The following is a 24,645-nucleotide window of genomic DNA, read 5'->3' on the forward strand; positions in this document are numbered from 1 at the left end:
TTAATCTAGTGGCTGGCTCTGTCCTCTGATCAGGCAAATTTTATTAGAGTACAACAAAATATCACCACAGTGAATGGCTGTGAAATGCACTTTCTAGATTCATTACATCCACTGATGTCAGTAAGTCACACCTATAGTTATTGAACTGGACCCACACAAGACTAACTCCTAACTCTATCAACAACCAGTCAAATAATGGAGAGGGGCTCAGAGGCCCTACCTTATGGCTCTGAACTATTGGCTATTAATATATTCAGAGATAACCTTTATGCTGAATTTTGTAGCTTTAATTTTGATTTTTGGTGATGTTAGGACTGTGCATATTAAGTAAAACTCTGTTAAACTACATCCCCAGTCTCATCTTCTTTAGTTATTTCCTCATGTTTTTAAATCTACAGTCAATATTCACTTGTATAGTATTCAGGGGACATTAATTTCTAAATGAGGTCCTTAAGAGTAGCTGACAGAAGATACATGGAAAATTATCTCCCCCCTTATTTTGTTGAGCTGGAAGTTAAACCCAGGCCCTTATGCATGAAAGACAAGCACTCTACCAACTAAGCTATATCCCTAGCCTTGAAATTACCTTTTTATTTATGAAAAATCTAAGCTATATATTATATATTACTCAGGATTTTTTTTTATACAAACTCTCAGTTCCATCTATTCCCTTTCTGTAAAAGAGTTAACAAAGGTCATAGTGTGTCTGATGATGCTACTATTATGTTATTCAATCTTATTCATATTTTCTTAAATATCAGATTCCCTCCATACAGACTAATTTTGGTCTTCATATCTGTTAAGAGGTACAAAATCAACTTTGCACTATGTTAGTAGTCTTTCTGTTTCTAGTAAGTTGGCTTTAGGTAAATATTATGTGCATATAGGTCAATACAATAAGATCTTCATTATGTATTCCACTATGTACTGTATGAAATCTAGATTCATTACAATCACTTCTATCAGTAACTTACACCTATAGCTACTGTAGGCATCCCTGTAGAGAAAACAAAGATGAGGTTTTCTGTAACAGTGGAGAAGCAGAGGCAGAGGTGCTACCTAGTACACTGTCTCTGCCTTTTCCTCAGGTAACAAGGTAGAAATGCTAAGGCTGAATTTGATCAGTGTTCCTGTAAGTGAACTACACAGACTATTGGGAAATTCCCCCAGAATGGCATGTGAACTCTGAATTTAAAAGGCAGAAAATAGTTTTATTTCTCAGAGAACAAGCAACCAAGTGGTGGTCCTGTTGGGGATCCTAGAGCTAAAGAGAAGCACTGTCATGTGCTCTTTGTGCCGACCCTGAGAGGCTGTTTCACTTCGCATAGAAACAATGTGTTCTTAGAGGATAACATTGGAAAACATAACCCCTAAAGAGGACGTGTGTCTTTCTGCATCAATCCCTGATATACTAACATCCATTTTGTACATTATGCCTTATATTTTATCATCAGTGTGTAGAATTTTTCCACTCTGTTGGTATCTGAGTATATACACAGCATATTTTTATTATTACATTTAATGTATTTATTTTATTTTTATGAGTGTTTTGCCTGCATGTATGTGCGTGTAGTACACACAGAAGTCAAAAGAGAGCATTGAATCTCCTGGAACTGGAGTCAGAGATGGTTGTGAGCTACCATGTAAGTGCTGGGAACAGAACCCAGGTGTTCTACAAGAGCACCAAATGCTCTTAACTCCTGAGCCATCTATCTAGCCCTCTATCCTATTTACTTTAAATTTGTATGTTTTATAATAATTTTATCATCTTCCTGAATTTTTATTAATATATAGGATTTTTATTTGACTCTGTAGAGGATTATCTTGTAGTATTTTTTCACCTCATTTACACTTGTTATTACAACTATGGTGATACATTGTGTACCCTAATAAAATTTGTCTGAAAATCAGAGAACAGAACAAGCCACTAGATTAAACATAGATGCCAGGCAGTGGTGGTACACACCTTTAATCCTAGCACTCAGGAGGTAGAGAACCATTTGGATCTCTGTGAGTTCAAAGCCACCCTGAACTACATGAGATTAACTCAGTATAGAAGAGAAACAGAGCCAGGCAGTGGTGGCATACACCTTTAATCCCAGTACTTGGGAATTAATGCATGCCTTTAATCCCTGCACTAGGAAGGAAGTAATATGACTGGGCAGAGAAAGGTGTATAAGGCGTGAGGAGACTAAAGCCTTTCAGCAGAAGCCCTTTTCAGCTGGACCCCTTTCGGCTGAGGACTCTGAGACATTCAGTCAGAGGATTCATGGAGTTGGCAAGGTGAGACATGGCAGTGGCTTGTTCCTTTGTCTCTCTGATCTTTCAGCATTTCAGCATTCACCCCAATATCTGACTTTTTTTTTAATTAAAAAGACCATTTAGGATTCAGGCAAGAACAACAGATACAGGCTAGATTTCTTCTGTCTTGTTTCACTGGGTAAGAAACAGAATTCAACATCAATAAGAACAAAATGTTGATTATAAAGAATGATACTTTGAAAATAGCATATTTTATAAAGTTTATGGTATGGTTATTACCCTTAGCATTTTTGTTATTGCTTTTTAAGAATCATTTTAGGTTAAACAAAACACTATTTTTTAAAAATTAAATTGTTGTGGTAGTTTGAAGGAAAATGGCCCCCAAAAGGAGTGGCATTAATAAGAGGTGTGGCTTTGCTGGAGTAGGTGTGGTCTTGTTGGAGGAAGTGTGTCACTGTAGAGGCAGGCTTTGACCTCTCATATATACTCAAGATACTGCCCAGTATCTCAGTTCACTTCCTACTGCCTTTGGATCAAGATGGAAGGACTCTAGCACCAGCACCACATCTGTCTGCACGCTGCCTTGCTTCCTGCATGATGACAATGGACTAAACCTCTGAACTGTAAGCAAGCCACTCCAATGAAATATTTTCCTTTATAAGAGTTGCCCTGGTCATGGTGTCTCTTCACAGCAGTACAAACTCTAACTAAAACATTGTCTTTACATACAATATGTAAGATACATGAAACATAGAAATTACATCCATTAATGGGGTGCTATGTAATATTTCCATACATGTACACATTGGGCAATGACTAACTAAGGTTAAACATCTACCTACCCAAACCTTACTTTTTTGGGGCAGTGGTGGTACTGGAATCAAACCCAGGGCCTCACACATGCTACCATTGAGCTACATTTTCAGTCACATTCAACATGTGTGTGTGTGTGTGTGTGTGTGTGTGTGTGTGTGTGTGTGTGTATGAATTTTCATACACATCTATGTAGGTATGTGCACATGTGTGTGGGGAGGCCATAATTCAATCTTTATTATTCTTCGGGTGCTATTCATCTTGTTTGTTGTTGTTGGGTCTTGTACTGGCTTAGAACTTGCCATGTAGGTTAAGCTGATTAGCAGGTGAGCACCAGGGATCTGCCTGTCTCTAATTCTCCAATGCTGAGATTATAATAACATGGCATCAAGTCCAATTTTTTGGTGGGGATACTGACGGTAGAACTTAGATCCTCACACTTGCAAAGAAAGCAGTTTACCAACTGAGCTATCTGACTAATCCTAGCATTTCTTTATAGTGAAAACTCAGAATCCCTTTTTTCAAGTTATTTGAAATGTACATTATTGTCTTACTAATAGACTATGGCACACCAGAACTTCTAGTTCTCATCTAACTGTAACAGTACCTATTAATAAATTAAATTGTCCCCATTCCTTCATCTTCCCAACTCCTCAGCTTCTAGTAACCATCATTCTCACTTCTACCAAGATTCATTTGTAAGATTCCATATGTGAGTGAGATCATGTTACCATGCATTTCTATGTCTAGCTTATTTTATTTAACATGATGATTTCTAGTTCTCTCATTGTTGTCATAGAGGATAAAAGTAGTCCATTATGTATAGGTACATTTTTTTTCATCTAATCCTTACTGGAAGACAGTTAGAATGTCTCCATTTTTTGTTTACTGTGAATAATGCTGCAATAAACCTAAGAGTTTAGATGTCTCCTGACATAATGATTTCATTTCTTTTAGATACATATCTAATAACTGGACTGCTGGAACAAATGGTAGTTCTGTTTTAATTCTTGGAGGGTAAAAATACTAATTTTATAATCAAAATATGAGCACTATCATTCTCTTGTTCTTTTAAGAAAGGAAGTTAACTTGCTGAGTCACTTAACTAGAGCGTATGAAAGAATTCTAGTAGGCCTGAGCATGGCAAACATGGCTCTGGCAGGTCTTGCCCTTCCCCTATTCCCTCTTCCTTGCTTAAAAACAAACAAACAAACAAACAAAAACAAACAAAAAAAACCCAAAAACCCGTTAGATTGCATTCCTAAAGCTAGCCATCAAGGTCTATTCCCTTATTTGGCCACTTATACCCACTGAGGCTGACTACCAAGGTCGAACTATCAAAATATTAGAGTCCAGCAATCAAAAGTCCCCTTTGGGAAAACCTAATTAACCCTGTTCAATCAAAATCAAATACTTCATCCTGACATAGTGTTTCCATTTTTACCTTTATAAACTGCCATTTACCTAGGAGCCACGTCTGTCTCCTCTCTATCAAGAGACAGTTCTTTGGGGCACCCTTAGTCCCTCTCTTTTGTTCCTTTCCCCTTTCTCCCTAGTCCTCTGTTTCCTTTGTCTCCTATTCCTTGCCCTCTGTCCCTCTGGAAAGCATTGTGCTGAGAACATGGTTTTGGGGTGTCTTGTGCTTATACCAGTCCTTTCAGTGTGATCATATTCTCGTGTGTAAGATGCTGAAGCTCATTTAGAGTACAGAGAATTAAATAAATCTATATTGACATTGCTAATAAAAACACATGATATTTTATGTGATCGTCACAGAGTACTTCAGGTATTAGGAATTATGTGGGGTGGGTGTGCACACATGCGCACACTCATACACATACACACACACACACACACACACACACACACACACACACGACATAAATGAATTCAAAGGACTCTTTGGAGAAGGGAAAGAGACCCGTGGGAGAGGGAAAGAAAGATAAAGGGGGTATAATGAAGGAACAATATGAAGATGAGAAAATAATATGTATGTATGAGGATGTCATATGAAGTCCATTATTTTGCATGCTAATTAAAAAATTAATAATAGGGGCTTGAGAAATGACTCATCAGTTAAGAGTGGTTGTTGCTTTTCCAGAGGACCCAAGTTTGATTCTCAGAATCAAACTGACTCACAATCAACTGGATTCTATGCCCTCTTCTGACCTTCAGAGGCACCAGGCACACATGTGTTACACATATTTACATGAATACAAAATATGTACACAAATAAAATATTTTATAAACATTAATGATTAAAAAATTGGCTAGGGAGTAAATAGACATATATGAAAAAAAAACCACACAAGTGGGAAGATATATGAAAAGTTGCCAAAACCATCATGAAGTATCCGTTTATATAGGCTACAGAGTCTACAATCCAAACATGAGAGATAACATGTGTTGGTGGTGTACAGAAAAGGGGAACCTTCATACATTTTTGGTGGAAATGTCAATTGGTATAGCTGTTACAGAAACCAGTATGGAGGTTCATCAAAAAAACTAAAACTGATGCTCTCACATGACTCAGCAATCCCACTTGTGTATGTTAAGTGTTTGTGTATGTGTGTGTATACTTAAAACTCTCACTCATTCTCATCTATTGTCATTCAAAATCCATACCCATTCTCAAATCACTTCAAAAGCAGAAAAGATAGTAGCTATATTGTGAATTCACATGCATGGACTTAAAACAACCACTCCCACCACCAATAACAGTTCAATTAACAAATAACTAGCTGTGTCTCAGAATGAATTTCTGGTGATAGAGCATCATTAAGGAATCACAGGATACATAAAAAAGTAGCCCAATGGGAGCAAAAATTATGTTCCTTAAAAAATCTTATCAGTTAATGCAGAAAGTGGCTCTACTGATAACAAAGCCATGATGGCATGGCTAAATATGATGAATTCATGGAATTTTTTTCATAAAATATGAGAATGGAGAATAAGCAATACTCCTCAATTTGACAGAGTATGAGATAATACATAATTTATAATAAATATTTATGTAACAATATAAAAGATAATCTAAATTATGGATTTAATATATCAATAATATTTATTTTATTAAAGTTGTCCCTTTATAAATGTTTACTTAAACCTTTGTCATTGTGAAATTAGACAGTGGTCATCATGTACTCAAAATCTTCTTGTATTTGTTCACATACATTACTTATGGATACTCATCCCTTCCAAATGTTGGCTTTAGCCTGGTATTCCTCTTCTTTAGTTTCCTAAAGCCTGACAATATGCTTGGTCCTGCTGTGACCCTTTGTCCCTCTAGGCAATGAGAAATACTATATTTGTAGTATAATGAAATGCATATGATGGTTATTTATTTATTTATTTATTTATTTATTTATAGTTTTAAGACATTTGATTTAGCAAACAACCTAGTTTTCATGTCTGTTTCGTTACCATTTTCTTAAAAGGATGTGGTCTCTTGCCACACACACATATGGTATTTAAAAATACTATGATGTACAGTAGTGGCCTTGGCAGAGACAGGTAGAAGTTTGAATCTTCTCTAGTAAAAGTTGACTCTGAATAATAAAAAAAAATGAGAATGTCATCAACTAAAGAGGTAACTTTTGTCAATTAAGTCTGTAGAACAGATTTTCATACTTAGAAAATTCTATCCTAGCAAAGGCTAAAGCACTATTAGTAGAGATTAGTAAAGCCTTTAGGTTTACAATTTAATTGAACCAACAAACACATTACCTGAAAGGTACTAAAAATATGGCTTCTGACAGCTAGGTTCAATGAGATGATATGGATTTAAGTTATTAATCCTGGAAGGATTCCAAACTGCATGAAAAATCAACTTCACAAACCTACATTTGGGAATCTGTTTGAAAGTCTTACTAACCTCTTCAAGTGGAAAAGTCATCCTACATTTAAACTTTGTTACTCCTTCAAAATGAAAAACAGCTATTCCTTTCTATAAACACAAACTTTCTTTCTCTGGACTGTTAGAATAGACACAGCCTGTAGGACAGAGCTAAGAAAATACTATTCATGAATCCTACTTCTTGTAAAGTGGCACATTGGTACTAAAAGCAGTCGTTTAAGGGGCAATTAGGCAAATAAGCCTTCTAACAAGATTTCAGAAGCAAAGTAGTGCAAGAAGTTTCTTTTATCTGCAATGAGATTTTGCTCTAAAGCAAGGATTAGCTGCTACATAGATACACCACCTTTGTATTATCCTTCAGCCCTTTGCCAATGGAAAGAATTTAATGGAGTAAGATGAGAACAATGATCTTTGGATTTCTGTTTACTCCTTTTGAAGGGAAAGTATATGAAGAAACAGGCTTTACCCCTCATCAAAGAGGAAACAGTATTTTTAGAAACTCTAACTCATACACTAAAGAAGAAGTGAGACAATCTTTTCTTTGTAAATGACTACTACCATGAAAGCTCTTCACCCATAAATTCTACATCTCAACCAAACAAAGCTGAAGAAAAATACATAATAAATATGTCTGGACTTTTATTTTGAAATTCATCAAATGTACTTGATTATAGAAAGTCCTAAATTAAGTGTAATTGTAAATTAAGTTCATTCCACATCTGAACCAGACAGAACAGATAATACAGGAAAATGTACATGCAATATTATGGTAAAACTATATTAATAAAATGACTGATAGTATTTGACTTAATTTTGGAAAATGGTACTATGTTAAAGCTAACAGAGGACTAGTTTCTATCAAAAAATTATCAGAAATAGGGCCTGCAGTTAAAAGCACTGGCTCTTCTTGCAAAGGACCTGGGTTTGATTCTCAGAAACCACATGGTGGCTTACAATCATCCCTAACTCCAATTCCAGGGGATCCAAAGCCCTCTTCTGACCTCTGCAAACACCAAGCATACTATGGTATACTTACATACATGCAGGCAAGGCATTCATACACATAAAATAAGATAAATATTAACAATTATCAGAGATACACTAGTTATTTAAAACTCATTAAAGCTGGGCATAGTCACTCATGACTGCAATCCCAGAATGCAGGAAACTGAAATAGGAGGATCATCATGACTAGAGGCCAGCATGGGATGCACAGTGAATTCTAGGCCAGCTGGAACTACTGAATGTCTCAAAAGCAAAAACTCGCTAAATTCACCACTAATCATTTTTCTCTTTCTTTCTTTCTTTCTTTTTTTTTTTTCTGGTTTTTCGAGACAAGGTTTCTCTGTGTAGCTTTGGAGCCTGTCCTGGAACTCGCTCTGTAGCCCAGGCTGGCCTTGAACTCACAGAGATCCACCTGCCTCTGCCTCCCGAGTACTAGGATTAAAGGTGTGTGCCACCACTGCCCAGCCACCACTAATCATTTTTAAGGGAAGTATTTATTTATGGATTCCCCATAAGCAAAGATAGACTATACACCCATGTTCTGTTTCTTTTATCAGTTCCTTTTCTCTTTCCTACTGTTGAACAAGGACCATGAAAAGATGAAATGCATCTATAAGGCAGATCCCCTGGTTGAAGAATACAAAAAGTTGTTCCATGCCATGCCAAATGTGGCATAAGATATCTGTGGTAGCAGAAGAAAAGAATAAAATCTTGGCTCCCCAAAACTTTTGACTTTTCTTGAAATACATCGTAACCTGACTCATAATTCTTTTAAGTAAACTGAATCCTTGGCTAGCTCAGCAGCAGTAACTGTTGGACAAGTACTAAATACAGAATTTTGTATCTAAGATACATGAGAAATTATATTATTAGCTTTTCTGAAAATATATAATAAAGTTGGCTTATTCTACAGAGGAAATGACTACTATAGTGTGAATAAGAAATGTATACTATCAGATTTTTACTTTAGGATAGAAGGTCCTAAATTCAGATGTTTTGATACCTAGAAAATTTATTAAAAATAAAAATGCCTAAGCCTTTAAAACCTTAGATCAAAGTCTTTGCATTTCCACTAACTTCCCTATGCTGCATTATGGTCAGTCTATGTTCATAAGGCTTGAGAACTGCTGCTCTCAGGGCATGCTACAAATCACCATTATTCCTGATAGGCATTATTACTCACGTGTAAACTTTAAGAACAAAATCCTTTTCTTCTTTTAATTCTGTAAGTGACTGCAGAACATCCAAAATGCTTAAAACTGCACAGCCATATGGTCGCCTGTAATGCAGGTGAGCAGGACCCTTTTTGGAGTCATTCAGGAGCATCCGGCCTTGGGAATAGCAGAAAACACCAATCAGACAAAGAACTCCAATGCGCTTCTTCTAGCACCTTCTAATTATCATCCAGTGACACCAAAGCTACAGGTACCTAAACAATCCTCTAAGAACAATAAAGAGCTAACACGAGTCATCTAAGGATATCTGTGTAGGAGAACACCAAATTAGCCTCTGGCCAAAGCCCTTTTTCTGTGTCGCATTTGGTCAATTAACCCCAACAGTACATTTATTAATTAAATGAAAATAAGGATGACTTGATGAATTTCTTAAAAAAAAAATCAGCGTGGTGATAAGATTTAAACTTGATGGCCATTTAATTATAAAAGTTCAGTATTTTTAGCTGCACTCATAAACCATATATTCACAGGTAAAGAGGACATTGTGTTCTTCCTCTAATCAAATTTTAATGCCAAAGGTGCTGATGAGCCACTGTGGGAGTGAGAGAAATCTTAGTTATGGGTGGCTGCTTATTCCTCCAAGTGAGCAAGGCTGTGCCAATAGTGATACAAGCACTTGCAAAAGCTGCAATTTCAACAAATGCTATATGAAGTAGGGCAAAATAGTTGTTATATTGTCAAAGGATTAAACATATTTTTGACAAAATTATACACCACATTCTAGAATTTAAACTATAAAAGAAAACTTGATTAGTTATATCACTAAAATATGTATGGACAATCCAACAATGGAACAGTAGAGAAAAGTCACTTTCTTTCATCTCAGTTTGAGTAGAAATGAGAGGTTACTCATCTTCTGTAGTGGTGACATTAACTCTAATTTTGTGGGAAATGGCACAGGTGCATAATTTTGGACAGAAACTATAGCAAAGGGCATGTGCTACCTGTTCAATTGGCATTCTAATAACTCTATGAGTACTCTGGAGGAAAAAGACATATACAGATGCAGGCAATGTAACAGGAGGAATATAAAAAAAGCAGATCACTTAAAATACAAAGTTTGGGTTCAAAAGTAAAGAGGGAACAGAAGATTTGAAACGGGAAAAACATGTATTCATTTGCATACAGCTACTGCAGCAGCTCAGATTAAAGGTAAAGCAAAAAACAAAACAAAACAAACAAATAAAAAAGCTAGATTCTAATCCTGAGACCTGAAATAGCAGGAAAAACAAAGTTCAGATGTATACTTTTCCTAAGTTTGACCAGTGTTAATCATGAGAACAAGTAAAGTGAACAATACCTATTCGGATCACATGGGCAACTATATATAAATCTCTCTTCATGTCTTTGCTGCTCAGATCCTAAGGAAAGAAAAAGAATAAATAAATCTAGGCAAATAATGCACAGAAAATGATGATAAATTTTATTTCATTCAAATTTCATTTGAACTTCATAATAGTTTGCTTTTAGTATACATTACAGGTGAGAGAAGGGATTTATAGAACACAACATTTAATGAATACAATATTTATACAGAAGAGAGGCCCTATTATTAAAAATACTATATATGTCACCAAACAATGAAAAATTGAGTTAGCGCTCAACTAGAAGTTTAACCCCTACTGACTAGCGTTCATGATGCTGGAAGGTATTCTACATACTACTGGAAGGCAAAAGTAATCACCAGTAAAAACCAGGTACAAAACCTATGACCTAAAATAGCAACCTGCCTGCAAGATATACTGGTACAATAGTGGCACAAATGTTAGGAGTAATCAACTACTTTCTGATTGGATTTAAGGTTCACTCCATGAGTAGATTTCATACCAGACCATTTGAGCAGTGGTTCAAATGACCAGGAACCTGAGACTAGGTAAGTCATGGGCACTAGAGGACAACCTACTATTATTCTGCTACAGGAACACAGCTATACAATTATTCATAATGACATATTACTATACTCATAGATCAGTGCCTTGCTCAACCCTCATCAGAGACGCTTCTTCTTGCATTAGATGGGAACTGACATAGAGACCCACAACTGGACAGTGTGCAAAGAATGAGATACTTTGGAGGACTCATTCTACATGGGATTCCTTTGTCAAGCCCTTCTCTTCAAGGCTCAGGGATCTATTCTAAAGAGAAGGAGGAAAGATTGTAAAAGCCAGATGTGGTAGATGACACCAAGGAAACAGTATCTTAAAAACAACAGAACTGATGTACATACGAACTCACTCACAGAGACTGTGACAGCACCTATAAAACCTGCACAGGTTCAAACTATACAAAACTCCAAGAAGGGGAAATGGACACAAAGTTCCACTTCTAACTAAGAAGCTATTTACACCTGAAACCTGCTAGGGAAGAGAAAAATCAGTATCCTTCAATGGAGTATATAAACACTCCAGGGCAGGTCCCATGCCCAAGAGTAGCTGGCCAGCACAAAACAGACTCCATGTTTGTGTGCGTGTAGGGGGGATTTTTGTTTCATTATTTTTTGTCTTACTGTTTTTTTAAATTTTAATTTCCTTTTTTTTTTCCTTTTTTTTTTTGAGAGAGAAAGAACATGAGTTGGGTAGGTAGGAAGGTGGAAAGGATCTTGGGACTATCTGGGGAAGAGCAAATATAATCAAAATTGCATTAAAATTTTTATTAAAATAAAAACTGTTAAAATATATATAGTGAAAATTTGAATAACATGTTACCTTGACATTTTATTTAGATAGTATTATTCTAGCTCTCAATTAGATCACCTAATAAATCAAGTATCTACAAAAGTTTCACAATGAAAATCATATTGTCTTCACCCATGGTTATTCTGTCATCATGCAAAGACATTTTTTAATGCAAGAAATAAACGTTCAGTGCAATAAAATGCAGCAAAATATTAAAATCTCATTAATGACTAATATGCTAAAAATTTATTCTGTACTAACTTTACATTCATCCCACTGTCCACAAGTCATTATTACACACTGGCCATATTTCTTGCAAATGAGATTAATTTGATCTTAGCAAAACCTTGATAAAAGATTTGGTTCTAAATTTAGATATTTATTGTTATTATCTGTACCAAGTTATAAGACTGAAAATACTTTGTCTTTGTTTTTCAGTTACTTATGGAAGGGAGCATGTGTGCCATGGCATGCATATGAAGGTCAGTAGACAACTTCCACATCAGTTTTCTCCACCATGTGGGAGCTAGAATTCAAACTCAGGTCATCAGGCTTGGCAGCAAGTACATCTATCTACTGAGCCATCTTATTAGCCCTGAAAATAATTTTATTAGAAACTTGAAAGAGCTTCTTTTAAATAAACAAACCTAATCCCAAATCAGAAACTTTCCAACTAAAAAAATTACAAAAATCTGTCTGAACATACTTATATTTAAAATCCATTTTAAAGTAACACATTTGCTATTTTTTTTATTTAGAACATTTCACCAAGAATAGTAAAACTTCCACATATATTTCATATATCCTTCCTTCCTTCCTTCCTTCCTTCCTTCCTTCCTTCCTTCCTTCCTTCCTTCCTTCCTTCCTTCTTGTCTGTCTATCTATCTATCTATCTATCTATCTATCTATCTATCTATCTATCTATCTATCATCTATTTGGTTTCAGATTTTTCATCAGGCTATCCATTTGCAGGTTGCTTCCAGCCAATTACTGTTATTTAGTGATGCCTGATGGTGTGACCTTTGTCTTTCATGAGACAAGTTTTCCTTTCTAGGAAAGAGCCCCTCAGCTCCATTTCCTGTCCATCTTTCATCTTTTGCTTGGTTTCACATGCTTGTCTCTTTTAATAAGGAAGGAAAAAAAGAGTGGCTTTGACTTTGGGTTAGCTTATAATGCAGAGTCACCATGTCTTGATTTATAGCCTTTTATTGGACTAGAATTAAGGTGAAGCAAGCAAGTAACCTAAGGCACAAAATGTACAGAGGCTCTTACTCTTGGGATCCTGTGTGTTGCTTATCTTACTCTAGTCCCTGCTCTGTCCTGCTAAATAACTCTGAACAAACAACAGAACCAGGGAGACATTAAAAGGTAATACAGGCCGGGTGGTGGTGGCGCACGCCTTTAATCCCAGCACTCGGGAGGCAGAGCCAGGCGGATCTCTGTGAGTTCGAGGTCAGCCTGGACTACCAAGTGAGTCCCAGGAAAGGTGCAAAGCTACACAGAGAAACCCTGTCTCAAAAAACCAAAAAAAAAAAAAAAAAAAAGGTAATACAGAAAGGTGAAATTGTAGTTTTGGATTCTAAATGGTTACAATTTATTGCCAAGTTCTTAAAAAATAGTAACAATGAAATAAGTCACAAAAATTTATTATGTAACATAATTGGTATTTCTGGTATTACAAAAATAAACTTTTACATGAAAGTTATCTTTTAATATTGAAGGGATGTGTTGGACTCCATTTTGCACATTTCTCTAATTTAAAAATGGAATTTTAGAGGCTAGAGATAGCCCAGTGGTTAAGAGAATTTGCTGTTCTTGCAGAGAACAGAGTTCAGTTCCCAGCACCTACAGGGTGGCTTACAAACATATGGAACTCCAGTTCCAGGGGATCTAATGCCTTCTTCTGATCTCTACAAGTACCAGGCTTGCACATGGTGCATATATGTCTGTGTGCAAAATGCTCACACATATAAAATAAATCTAAAAAAGTATAATAAAAATAAAAATGGAATTTTAAATGATATTTTCAAGGTAACATTGTAATAAGATATACAATAGCTGGGTGGTAGTGGCATATGCCTTTAATCCCAGCACTTGGGAGGCAAAGGCAGGCAGATCTCTGTGAGTTTTAGGCCAGCCTGGTCTACGGAGTGAGTTCCAAGATAGCCAAAGCTGTTACACAGAGAAACCTTGTCTTGGAAAGCCAAGAAAAAAAATACAATAAATAACAGAAATTAGAAACAAAATATTTTCATGTATTTTATACTCATTCTTAGGTTAAAATTTACATATTCCTGAAGTATATAGAAGGTTTGACACATTTTCCAGTGATACAGTTCCATCTACATAGCCTAAATTAGTGTTAACCCATACTTCACAATGTCTAACATCATTATCACCAGTGCTCCAGTGGGCAGCCACATATCCAAGAGTATATTAGGCAGCACAAATTGGACTCAATTTTTTCCTAATGAGGACACAAAGTTGGGAGAGAATGGAATGGGTATGAATATGGAGGAGATCAGGGAAGGGGATGAATATGATAAAAACCAACATGTATGGAATTCTCAAGGAATTAATAAAAATATTATTTAAAATTTTGTTAATACTCCTCCAATAACACTGGGGAACTTTAAAAAATCCAGGGCTGTACTACAAAGGAAACTATACAGTAGTATACTTAACAGCTTTGTGCCTTCCCACTATGGTAGAAGAGGAGCACATCATGAGTATTATGCACATTTTTTTATTTATACAGGTGATGCTACAGCTTTGGCCTTTGGGCTCATATAAATAATTAAAGTGCTAAATAAAAATTTTGACTTACTGTAATTGCATTCAAACATCTTCATAATTAAGCTAATTTTTCAAGAGACAAAGGACAGGCACTCATATCTAAGAATTCAACAACAGCTTACTTATACACTTAGCTCTTGCAAATCTAAATAACAGTCATCAACAATTTCTCTTGTTTTGCCAGAAAATACGAGGGAATCAAGATCTAGAAAAGCCTCTTTTTAACTGAGACATTCTCTTTTTGTTTTAGAAATGAAGTCTCAAAGAGACCTCAGTTGGGTATTCTCACTTCAAAAGTTCTCAATGAACATAACCCCATTCCCTATAATCTAGATTCTTTCTTTCCTCTGTTGGATGCTGAATAGAGTGTATTGTTCTTTCCAGATAAGCCATTTTTATTTAATTCCCTCAATAATTGTCATGGGTTTGCTCTCCCTGTTCTTTCTTCTTACATTATCTCCTGAGGTTTCAATGATGAACTCAGACATGGACAAAACATTATTTGAGTTTAGCTAGATTTGAAAATCCTCCTGTACAGCTGGAGCATTTTTTTCCTATATGGAACATTTTCAGTGAAGCTATTCCCGGGAAAGCAGGTTCTTATTCTGTAGCACCATCATTTGACATTTTGAAAGATTAAGTTGTAGTAAATGATCTGAAATCAGGTGAAGAAATATAATTAGCTTTCTAATAAAGTCACATATTAGATCTTTAGATAAATACCATTTGCATCAAGTCAGTTTTAAGATATCTCTCCACCTACTAGTCATAAGCTACATGTAATGCCAAGAACACTGTGAAACTATTACACCTTCCTAAGCTAATGAGGATTTTTGCTTTGTTCTGTTTTGGTTTTCCTAGCATCTTGCTAATCCTCCAGCCTCTACTTCCTAACTAGCTAGTTGTAACAGACATAAGTAAACTATGCCTAGCTAATGAATTCAATATATCTTAATTATCACTGAAATAGGACAAAGAATCTACAAGGGTCCAAGTGCTTTAAACTGTGACACACTCTTTTCTTCTTCTTCTTTTCTTCTTCTTCTTCTTCTTCTTCTTCTTCTTCTTCTTCTTCAATAAATTAATTCAAATAAATAAAGTTGGATAATTTTTACTTAGTAAAAATAAATAAAGTTGATTTGGAAAACATAAAGACAGTGTAGTATTATGAGATTTAGTTTTCAATAAGCAGATTTGCCAAGCCTTCTGCGATGATGGCTTCATGAGTGGAAACCATGAACAATAACACAGTTATTTGGAAAAATGTAAAGTATAGGTGAGAGTAGAAAAAAATCCCTCCATTTGGTATTTGAAAGAGGACTGGTTAGTTTACATGAACTTACTAAAATGCTCCTAAACTGTAGATCTGGTGGATGACTTAGACATCAGAGATTTCATATGAAATAGCTTATAAAATCTACATTAGTAAGAGGTACTTGATTTTTTAAAATAAAATTTCAATTAAAAATCATTGTTAATTGAAGGTCTCTAAAAATATTTAATTAAAACTTGATGGAAACATAAGTCAATCCCTATTCTCACAAGTGAAGATAAGAATAGATGTTTGTTTCCAGAGTGACAATATCCACAAGCAGGCCCTTGGTTAGAGTCAACACATAAAGAGAAAGAGAATTTGCACGTACTGTAAAAAGGGCACACATTCGTTCTATCTTCTCTGGGTTCCTTGGCCCACCATTCTTGTTCAGTCTCACCAGAAACCGTTCACTGAAAGGAAATACAGAGATGAATGTAAAGAACTACATATTCTAGAACAAATTAAAAAGGCATGTACAGAAAAATCCCTAAATGCTTATCAAACAGCTTATTGTGATAGGCAAGGATAAAACTATGTGCATTGGCAAACACTATTTTTATTTGTTTTGCCAAGGAATTTGCAATGGATATTCTAAACCTTCTCACATATGTTGTTGTTTATTTATTGGTTGTGGTTGTGTATCTAGTCTTTCTCAAGTTGTGAGCTCCTTGAGAGTATCAATGAACTTATACTCCTCCATAAGTTCTCCTTAAAGAAGCTTGAGTATGATTCTACATCTATTATAGCAGATATATTCCTTGATGTGAGCAGATCATTGTAAAAGTATGTATCATACAACAGCTAAAGGAAGCTAGATTATCCAGTTTATAGCTTCCTATATTTAACTCTGGAGAATTATTTTAGGACTTTCACTATTATATACTGTTTTTTAAACTTTACCTAAGTCTTTATAAGTATTTTTCTTCTTGCTGCAAAGAGAATTTAGGAGACAGTAAATATTTTATTCTCAATTCACATAGACCATTTCTGTAGAAAATTATGGAATAACACATCAGAAACAGTATTTGCAACATTTGGAAAAATATCCCCTTGCTCTCTAATCTTCCCATCCCAGCTAAAAATCTCCTTCCTGCCCTTTTCCCCCAGGCTCCTTACCAACTATAACAGCAACACTAAGCCATGGTAAAAAAACAAAAACAAAAACAAAAACTATGTGATTATAAAGTAAATGTTCTTTCTTTATGTGCCCAGTTATACTCATTAAATGTATGTGGTATTAGTAAAAGAATGGAATGAAAGTATTACACTTAGAATAATAAGATAATCCTACCAAATTTGATTAGCTTTTCATATATCTATTTGTTCACCAAGTAAATAGTCATAAATTTCTGTGATGTTCTATGTGCTAAACATGGGATACAAATGTGAACAAGACCTATACAAGATAGTTTTCTTTCACTAAGGTTTTATTCCTGTAGATAGTAAAATGTGCATAACCAAATCTCAAAAGATTTAGGTCAGATATAAAGTTGAAACTCTTCATCTGGAAGAGTAAATGAGAATAAGAAAGGAATTCATAAGAATGAGAAGAGGCTTTGGTCAGAATCCTAAAGATGCTGAGATTTAAGAAATAGGCAAAAGAAAAACTAAGAACTTAGATACATATGGACAAACATCAACACAGAGAAAAATAAGGACAACAGGATGCTCTTTCAGTCAAAGCTGTAGAGAAGCACTTTAGCTAAGGACCAATGTTAGAATAGTGTGATGAAAGCCAAGCACTGGGTTAAGCTCCAGGAGTCAAGTTGAAGAGAAGGAGGAAGGATTACATGAGCAAAGGGGGTCAAGATCATGATGGGGAAACCCACAGAAACAGTTAACCCGAGCTCATGGGAGCTCAGGAACTCTAGATCAACAGCTGGGGAGCATGCATGGGACCAACCTAGGCCCTCTGCATGTGGGTGATAGTTGTGTAGCTTGGTCTGTTTGTGGCCCCCTAGCAGTAGGACCAGGAACTGTCCCTGGCGCATAAGCTGGCATTTTGGAACCTATTCCCTATGTTGGGATGCCTCACTCAGCCTTGATGCAGGGGGGAGGAGCTTGGTCCTGCCTCAATTTAGTGTGCCATGCTTTGTTGACTCCCATGGGGGCCTTACTCTTTCTGAGGAGTGGATGGGGAGGGGGTAGAGAGGTGGGGGAGGGGTCGGGATGAGAGGAGGAGGGGAAACTGTGGTTGGTATGCAAAATAAATTTTAAAAAGAATCATGTGATGATTCTGGGAGAGCTGCCTTAGTGAAACAATAGAGAAGGATGGCTGTGTGAGAAGGAAGATAAAGAGGGTCAAACGGCAAATCTATAACTCTCTAAAAAGCATGGTTGTGAAATAGAAGTGATGTACTTTTAGTTAATAGTTACATGGAGTAAGGAAGGTCTTTGTTAAATGAGAAGATAATGCACCTAGATAAAGTCAAATAAATTTCAATAGTTATCAAGGTAGTTCAAAGAAATAAGCCTGGGGCTGGACAGATATCTCAGGGGTGAAGGGCACTTGTTGCTCTTCCAGAGGACCCAAATTTGGTTCCCGCCCTTTTGCTGAGTGGCTCACAATTGCCTATAACTCTAGTTTCAGATGATTTAACACCCTCTCCCTTTGCCAAGGGCACACATGGCCCACGGACATACATATAAATACATTTTCAGAGAAAAGACAGTAGTTTAACAAATACTGAAGAATCCATATTAAAACAAACCTTGATCCTTATCTACAGCAATGAACTTGAATGGATCGCATACTTAAATAGGCCAAATTATCAAATAACAAGAAAATAAAGGTGAAATACAAGATAAAAATAAAGAGTCTTGTATCTTGTTGAAATTTGTGATTTTATATTCAACATACAACTGAAAATGCTTTGTGGCCTGGGATTATTAAGAAGATATCCTAAGTCACAGGAATGATAAAGTAATTTTATCCAGTGGAAACTATCTCCTTTTTGAAACAGGATGTTAAGAAAATGAAAGGATAGGGTCCTGACTGGGAGAAAATGTTTAACAAACATTTATCTATAAAAGAATTGCATTGAGACTATATAAAGAATGTAACTCAATAATATGAACAAATCTGTTTAAAATGGAAAAGGGAGCTAGCACGGTTCAATGGTTTAAAGTGCTTGCCATGCAAGTAAGAAGACCAAACTTTAGATCCCAGAAACCACATAAACGTGCCTCTTCTGTTAACTCCAGCCTTGGAAGGCAAAAGGGAGGAACAGGGAATCCCTGGAGCAACATGGCTAACTAGACTTTGCAAGGCTCTAAATTAATTGAGAGAGTCTGCCTCAAAAGAGAATAAAAGTAGAAAGCAACTGAGTGAGTTTCCCAACTGACATCAACCTCACGCTTCCACATGTATATATGTGCATTCCTACATACAACTGTACCCACATACATGCAAACGCACATAGATATTGCACCCACACACACATGAAAAAGACAAAGAACATGGAAAAAATAATTGAATAGATCCTTTACCAAAGAATGCATAGGGATGGAAAGTGGGGAAATCATTAAATCTACTTGCCAGCAATTGCTTACACTCTACTGAGTTTTAAAGGTGATTATAGTCAAAACAGTCAAGTTTATTCATGAGATTTAAAAAATTTTTAAAGAGCATCTCATTATATATCCCTGGCTGAACTGGAACTTGCTATGTAGAGTAGGATGGTTGAATTCACTTGCCTCTGCCTCCAGAGTGTTAGAATTAAAAGGCATGTACTATGCATGGCCCCACATATAGATTTTATCAACATCAATATATTTATGTAACAACAACAGGTCATTCATTCTCTTAAACAACAGGTGAAAAACTCACTAATTTACTATTCGATGTCTTTCAAGAGAAAAGAGAGATAACTAGTATTCTTTCCCTTTTTTGTTTTGTTGCAATAGGATCTTGTTAGCATTTCTGGATGGGCTGTAACTTGCTATGTAAATTGTGTTGATGTCCTCCTGCTCTTACAGGTGCACACCATTATGTCCCTCCCCAGTTCTTCCTCTTTAGTGAACTATATTACAAGAAAACTCTACATGTAGTTGTCTTCATAATGATGAACTATGGACAGACACTATTTGAAATTACATTAATTTCATATTATAAAATCAGTCTTACAAATTAATTCCATAATTTGAATCTGTGACAAGTCTAATGTATCTTAATTTTAAGATCACTTGCTTTTATGAACATTATTACTTCTTGGGTGGCCCTGCATTTCATATACTTCATTGCTGGCAATTCAAGCATCCCTACAGCAAACGCTTGGTGAATGAGGTGCACAGATGCAGAGCAAAATCTCTCATCCTAAAGGGCAATCTTTCTTAAAGACTAAGTTTTAGAAATAAATGCAAATCCCTCAAATAAAATCAGTTGAATTCTCCCAACTCTTTCAATTTAGTTTTTATGCTCCTCATCTGGTCCTCCCTGGAGATGGATGCCTGCCACTTAGCTACCTCTCTCACGGTAACTGGCCAGGTGCTTGAAAACTGGCAAGTAGCCCCAAGGATATACTATATTGTATATCCTAACAGACTAGGAACTCTCTAACACTCCCTCATAGATTCATTTTCTCATTTAGATCAATTAGCTTTATTTTTCAAGTTCCTTAAGTTTTCCTGCTTCATGTTAAAGTAGAGAAAGCAAACATGCCCAAGGAGTTTGTTTCATAAAAGCTAACCAGAGTCCAGTGCCACGGTTTCCAGATTTATTTTTAGTTTCTGCTTTCCTCTCCTCTTCAACAAATCTTACTGTTCACCAACACAGGAAAAATTAAAGAACAGACTCATGTTGGTGGGATTAGAACATTTTTTGTAACTACTAACACAAAGGTCTTTCTACAGTTTTCACTGCTCCTGCCTTTTTAATTTTTCTCAACAAATCTTCATTGACTTTCATCATGTTTTTAGAGTTTGGGATCCAGCATATCTTTTTCCAGAGTCTGTCTGGGTCAATCTGTCTGACCCTCTCCTCCACATAACTCTCCTAAACTGGCCAGACCTAGCCTGGGGTCAACATCCAGTGTGCTGACTTTGTAGGCCATTGCTGCCTACAGAGGAACTTAACCTCTAGGAGTCCACCAGGACCCACCCTACCTGCCACTGACCCACAGGTTCCTGCTTCACTACATCCAATCTCTCCATCCACCCAGATCTCCCATTTCCTTCTCCAAGGTCTAGTCTACTGAGTCTGTCTAACCCTCCCCTGCACACACCCTCCATGACCAGCCAGATCTAGTCTGAGCCCCCCATCTCCCATGTCCAATGCCTAGGCCTAGTCTTTCCATTCCTACCTGCACAATAACCAATTTCTAGGCTTCCTCTGGGACCCGACCCTGCCTACCTCTCAACCCACAGGTCATGCCAACTCCACAACCTCCCATGCCATACCCACTCTTTACCCAGCTAGATCTACCCCCACACTCCAGGGTTGGACCAGAAGGCACATCCCATATACCACTTCAGTTCCTTCTGTCCGTCTGACTTCTTCATCCCACTCAAGTTATTTCCTACCTCGAGGCCCAGCCTGCCTGTACATCTTCTTTTCTGCCCCAAACTGTCTTTTATACATCATACTTAGAACAAAGGAAGTCCACATGCTCGGATCTCATTGCAAATATTTGAACAATATGAAAGATCAAACCACTATCTTCTCTCCAAAACCTACTAGTCCTGTAGAAATGTTTGCCAGCTCACTAGCAAATTCCTTCTATGAAACCAGTATCACTAATACCCAAACCAGGTAAAGACATAGCAACAACAACAACAACAACAACAACAAAAACAAAAACACTACAGACCAGTATCTCTGATGAACTTGCAATACCTGCAGACAGAACACAGACATATAAAAAAGATTATCCACCATGGTCAAGTTTGCTTTATCTCTGAAATACAGGGATGGCTCACTAGATGCAAGTCAATAAATATAATAATCCACATAAACAGACTTAAAGACAAAATCATATGATCATCTCAATGGAGGCAGAAAAGCCTTTGACAAAATCCAATATGCCTTCATGATAAAAATCCTAGAGAATATACATCTAAAGGAAACATATTTCAACATAATAAATGCTATATACCCACAGCCAACTTTCTTCAGAAACAGAAAAACACCATCCCAAAATTTATATGGAACCACAAAAGACCCCAGAAAGCCAAAACAATCCTGAAGTTAAAAAAAATAAACAAAACAATGATGGAGGGATGACCTTTCCTGATCTTAAGCTATATTATAAAACCATAGTAATAAAAACCAAACAGTACTGGTCTAAAAACAGACAAGTAGATCAATGGAACAAAATTCAATATCTGAACTAAACAAGAGTACACATAACTTCAGCTGTTAAATGTTTGACAAAGATGCCTGCTGTGGGATGTTCTGTATGGCAAATGTGTTGCTGATTAGTCAATAAATAAAACACTGATTGGCCATTGGCTAGGCAGGAAGTGTAGGCGGGACAAGGAGGAGAATAAAGCTGGGAAGTGGAAGGCTGAGTCAGAGAGACACTGCCAGCCACCACGATGACAAACAGCATGTGAAGATGCCGGTAAGCCACGAGCCACGTGGCAAGGTACAGATTTATAGAAATGGATTAATTTAAGCTGTAAGAACAGTTAGCAAGAAGCCTGCCTCGGCCATACAGTTTGTAACCAATATAAGTCTCTGTGTTTACTTGGTTGGGTCTGACGGCTGTGGGACTGGCAGGTGAGAGAGATTTGCCCTGACTGTGGGCCAGGCAGGAAAACTCTAGCTACAGATGCCCTCTGCCTCCGCTCAAAAAAAAAAAAAAGTATCTTCAACAGATGGTGCTGGAAAAATTGGTTATCTATATGTAGAAGAATAAATCAGATCTATATCTATCACCCTGCATGAAAATTAACTCCAAATGCATCAAAGACCTAAATGTGAAACCCAAAACACTGAAATTACTAGAAGAAAACATAATATAAGTGTAGGAAAGGACTTTCTGAGCATGACTCAATTCAGCAGGTGCCTTAATTCAGCTGTTGAAGACAGAGTCTTAACCTTTCTTTTTTTTTTTTTAGCATTTTTTTTAAAGATTTATTTATTTATTTATTTATTTATTTATTTATTTATTTATTTATTACGTATACGGCATGTATGACTGCAGGCCAGAAGAGGGCACCAGATCTCATTACAGATGATTGTGAGCCACCATGTGGTTGCTGGGAATCGAACTCAGGACCTCTGGAAGAACAGTCAGTGCTCTTAACCTCTGAGCCATCTCTCCAGCCCCCGTCTTAACCTTTCTTACACACTGGAATCATGTAAGTTCTCTTGATTTAATTGTCCAGGGGTGAAAGGCTGGAGAGATGGCTCAGAGGTTAAGAGCACTGAATGCTCTTCCAGAGAACCCAGGTTCAATTCTCAGCACCCACATGACCGCTCATAACTGTTTGTAACTCCAGATCCATGGCAAAACACCAACGCACATAAAAACATTTAAAAAATTTAATGGTCCTAGGGAATGGCAGGGTATTGGGAACTGAAATTAATGCACAGAAAAGGTCAAGGCTACTGGTATAAGCTATGCATGGCATAGTCTGTAATCCTAGCATTTGAAAGATAGAGGCAGGAAGATGGCTAGTTAGAGGTAAGTCTGAACTATTGTCTTAGTTAGGGTTTCTATTGCTGTGAAGAGTCACCATGACCACAGCAATTCTTATAAAGGAAACACTGAATTGGAGCTGGATTACAGTTTCAGAGGGTTAGTCCATTATCACCATGGCAGAAACATGATGGCATGCAGGCAAATATGGGGCTGGAGAAAGAGCTGAGAGTTCTACATGTTGATCTGCAAGCAACCGGAAGTAAACTGTGTCTCACACGGGACATAGCTTGAGCATATAAGACCTCAAAGCCCACCTCCACAGTGACATACTTCCTCTAACAAGGCCACACCCACTCCAACAAGGCCATACCTTCTAATAGTGCTACTCTCTATGTACATTCAAACACACGAGTCTATGGGGCCATATCTATTCAAACCACTATAGCTATGTAGTGAGAACTTGTTGTAACAACAGTAAAAGAGAAACAAAAACCATTTATCTAAAACCTTTTCATTTAAACCTGTCTTCTCCTTTTGCATTATCCTTATAGTCACCCAATGGTCATTCTTGCTACTCCTCATACTTTTAATGAAATGTCTTTTGAATGTGTATCTTTATGGTCATTTTTTATATTTTTGGTTGTGAGCCTAGCTTTAATGGATGAGCCATCTCACTAGCCCTTTATGGACATTTCCAATGCCTATCTTATAAGCTATTGGCATGTATTTGTATTACTAAACATGTTGTCATGTAATTTACTTATAGTAATACATACAATTTTAAGGATGTGACTGTTAGTTTTTCTTATGGAATTACTATGCAAACCATGATATAGAATGCTACTGGCACTCTAACACCCCCCTCTCCCCCCGCCCCCCCCCCGTGATATTCCTAGTAAATACCCAGGCATTTAGAAATGGGATGCAGATCAGTTTTCTTTAGGCTTACCTACTCTTTAACCTGATATAAATGAGATCATTTGTATGTGTCATTTGATATCTGGCATGTTTTATAACATAACACTTCAAGATTCATTCATGTTATAGGCATCAATTCTTTTTTATTGTTGGTGAGTATTACATTATGTGAATATACTCCAA

At 36.6% G+C, this 24,645-nt stretch overlaps 1 protein-coding gene across 4 annotated transcripts in view; it reads right to left on the bottom strand.

Moving 5' to 3' along the window:
* The window catches only part of Dock3 (dedicator of cytokinesis 3), a 350,576-nt gene that overhangs the window by 143,392 nt on the left and 182,539 nt on the right, over nt 1-24,645 (bottom strand). For all 4 annotated transcript variants that reach the window (XM_059268544.1, XM_059268542.1, XM_059268543.1 and 1 more), the window contains 3 exons: nt 16,287-16,368; nt 10,472-10,532; nt 9,120-9,267 (listed from right to left, as the gene is read on the bottom strand). In XM_059268544.1, coding sequence (XP_059124527.1) covers nt 9,120-9,267; nt 10,472-10,532; nt 16,287-16,368 — 291 coding nt within the window. The remainder of the gene's footprint in view (nt 1-9,119; nt 9,268-10,471; nt 10,533-16,286; nt 16,369-24,645) is intronic.

Source organism: Peromyscus eremicus, chromosome 7 (assembly GCF_949786415.1).
Source record: "Peromyscus eremicus chromosome 7, PerEre_H2_v1, whole genome shotgun sequence".
NCBI lineage: Eukaryota > Metazoa > Chordata > Mammalia > Rodentia > Cricetidae > Peromyscus > Peromyscus eremicus.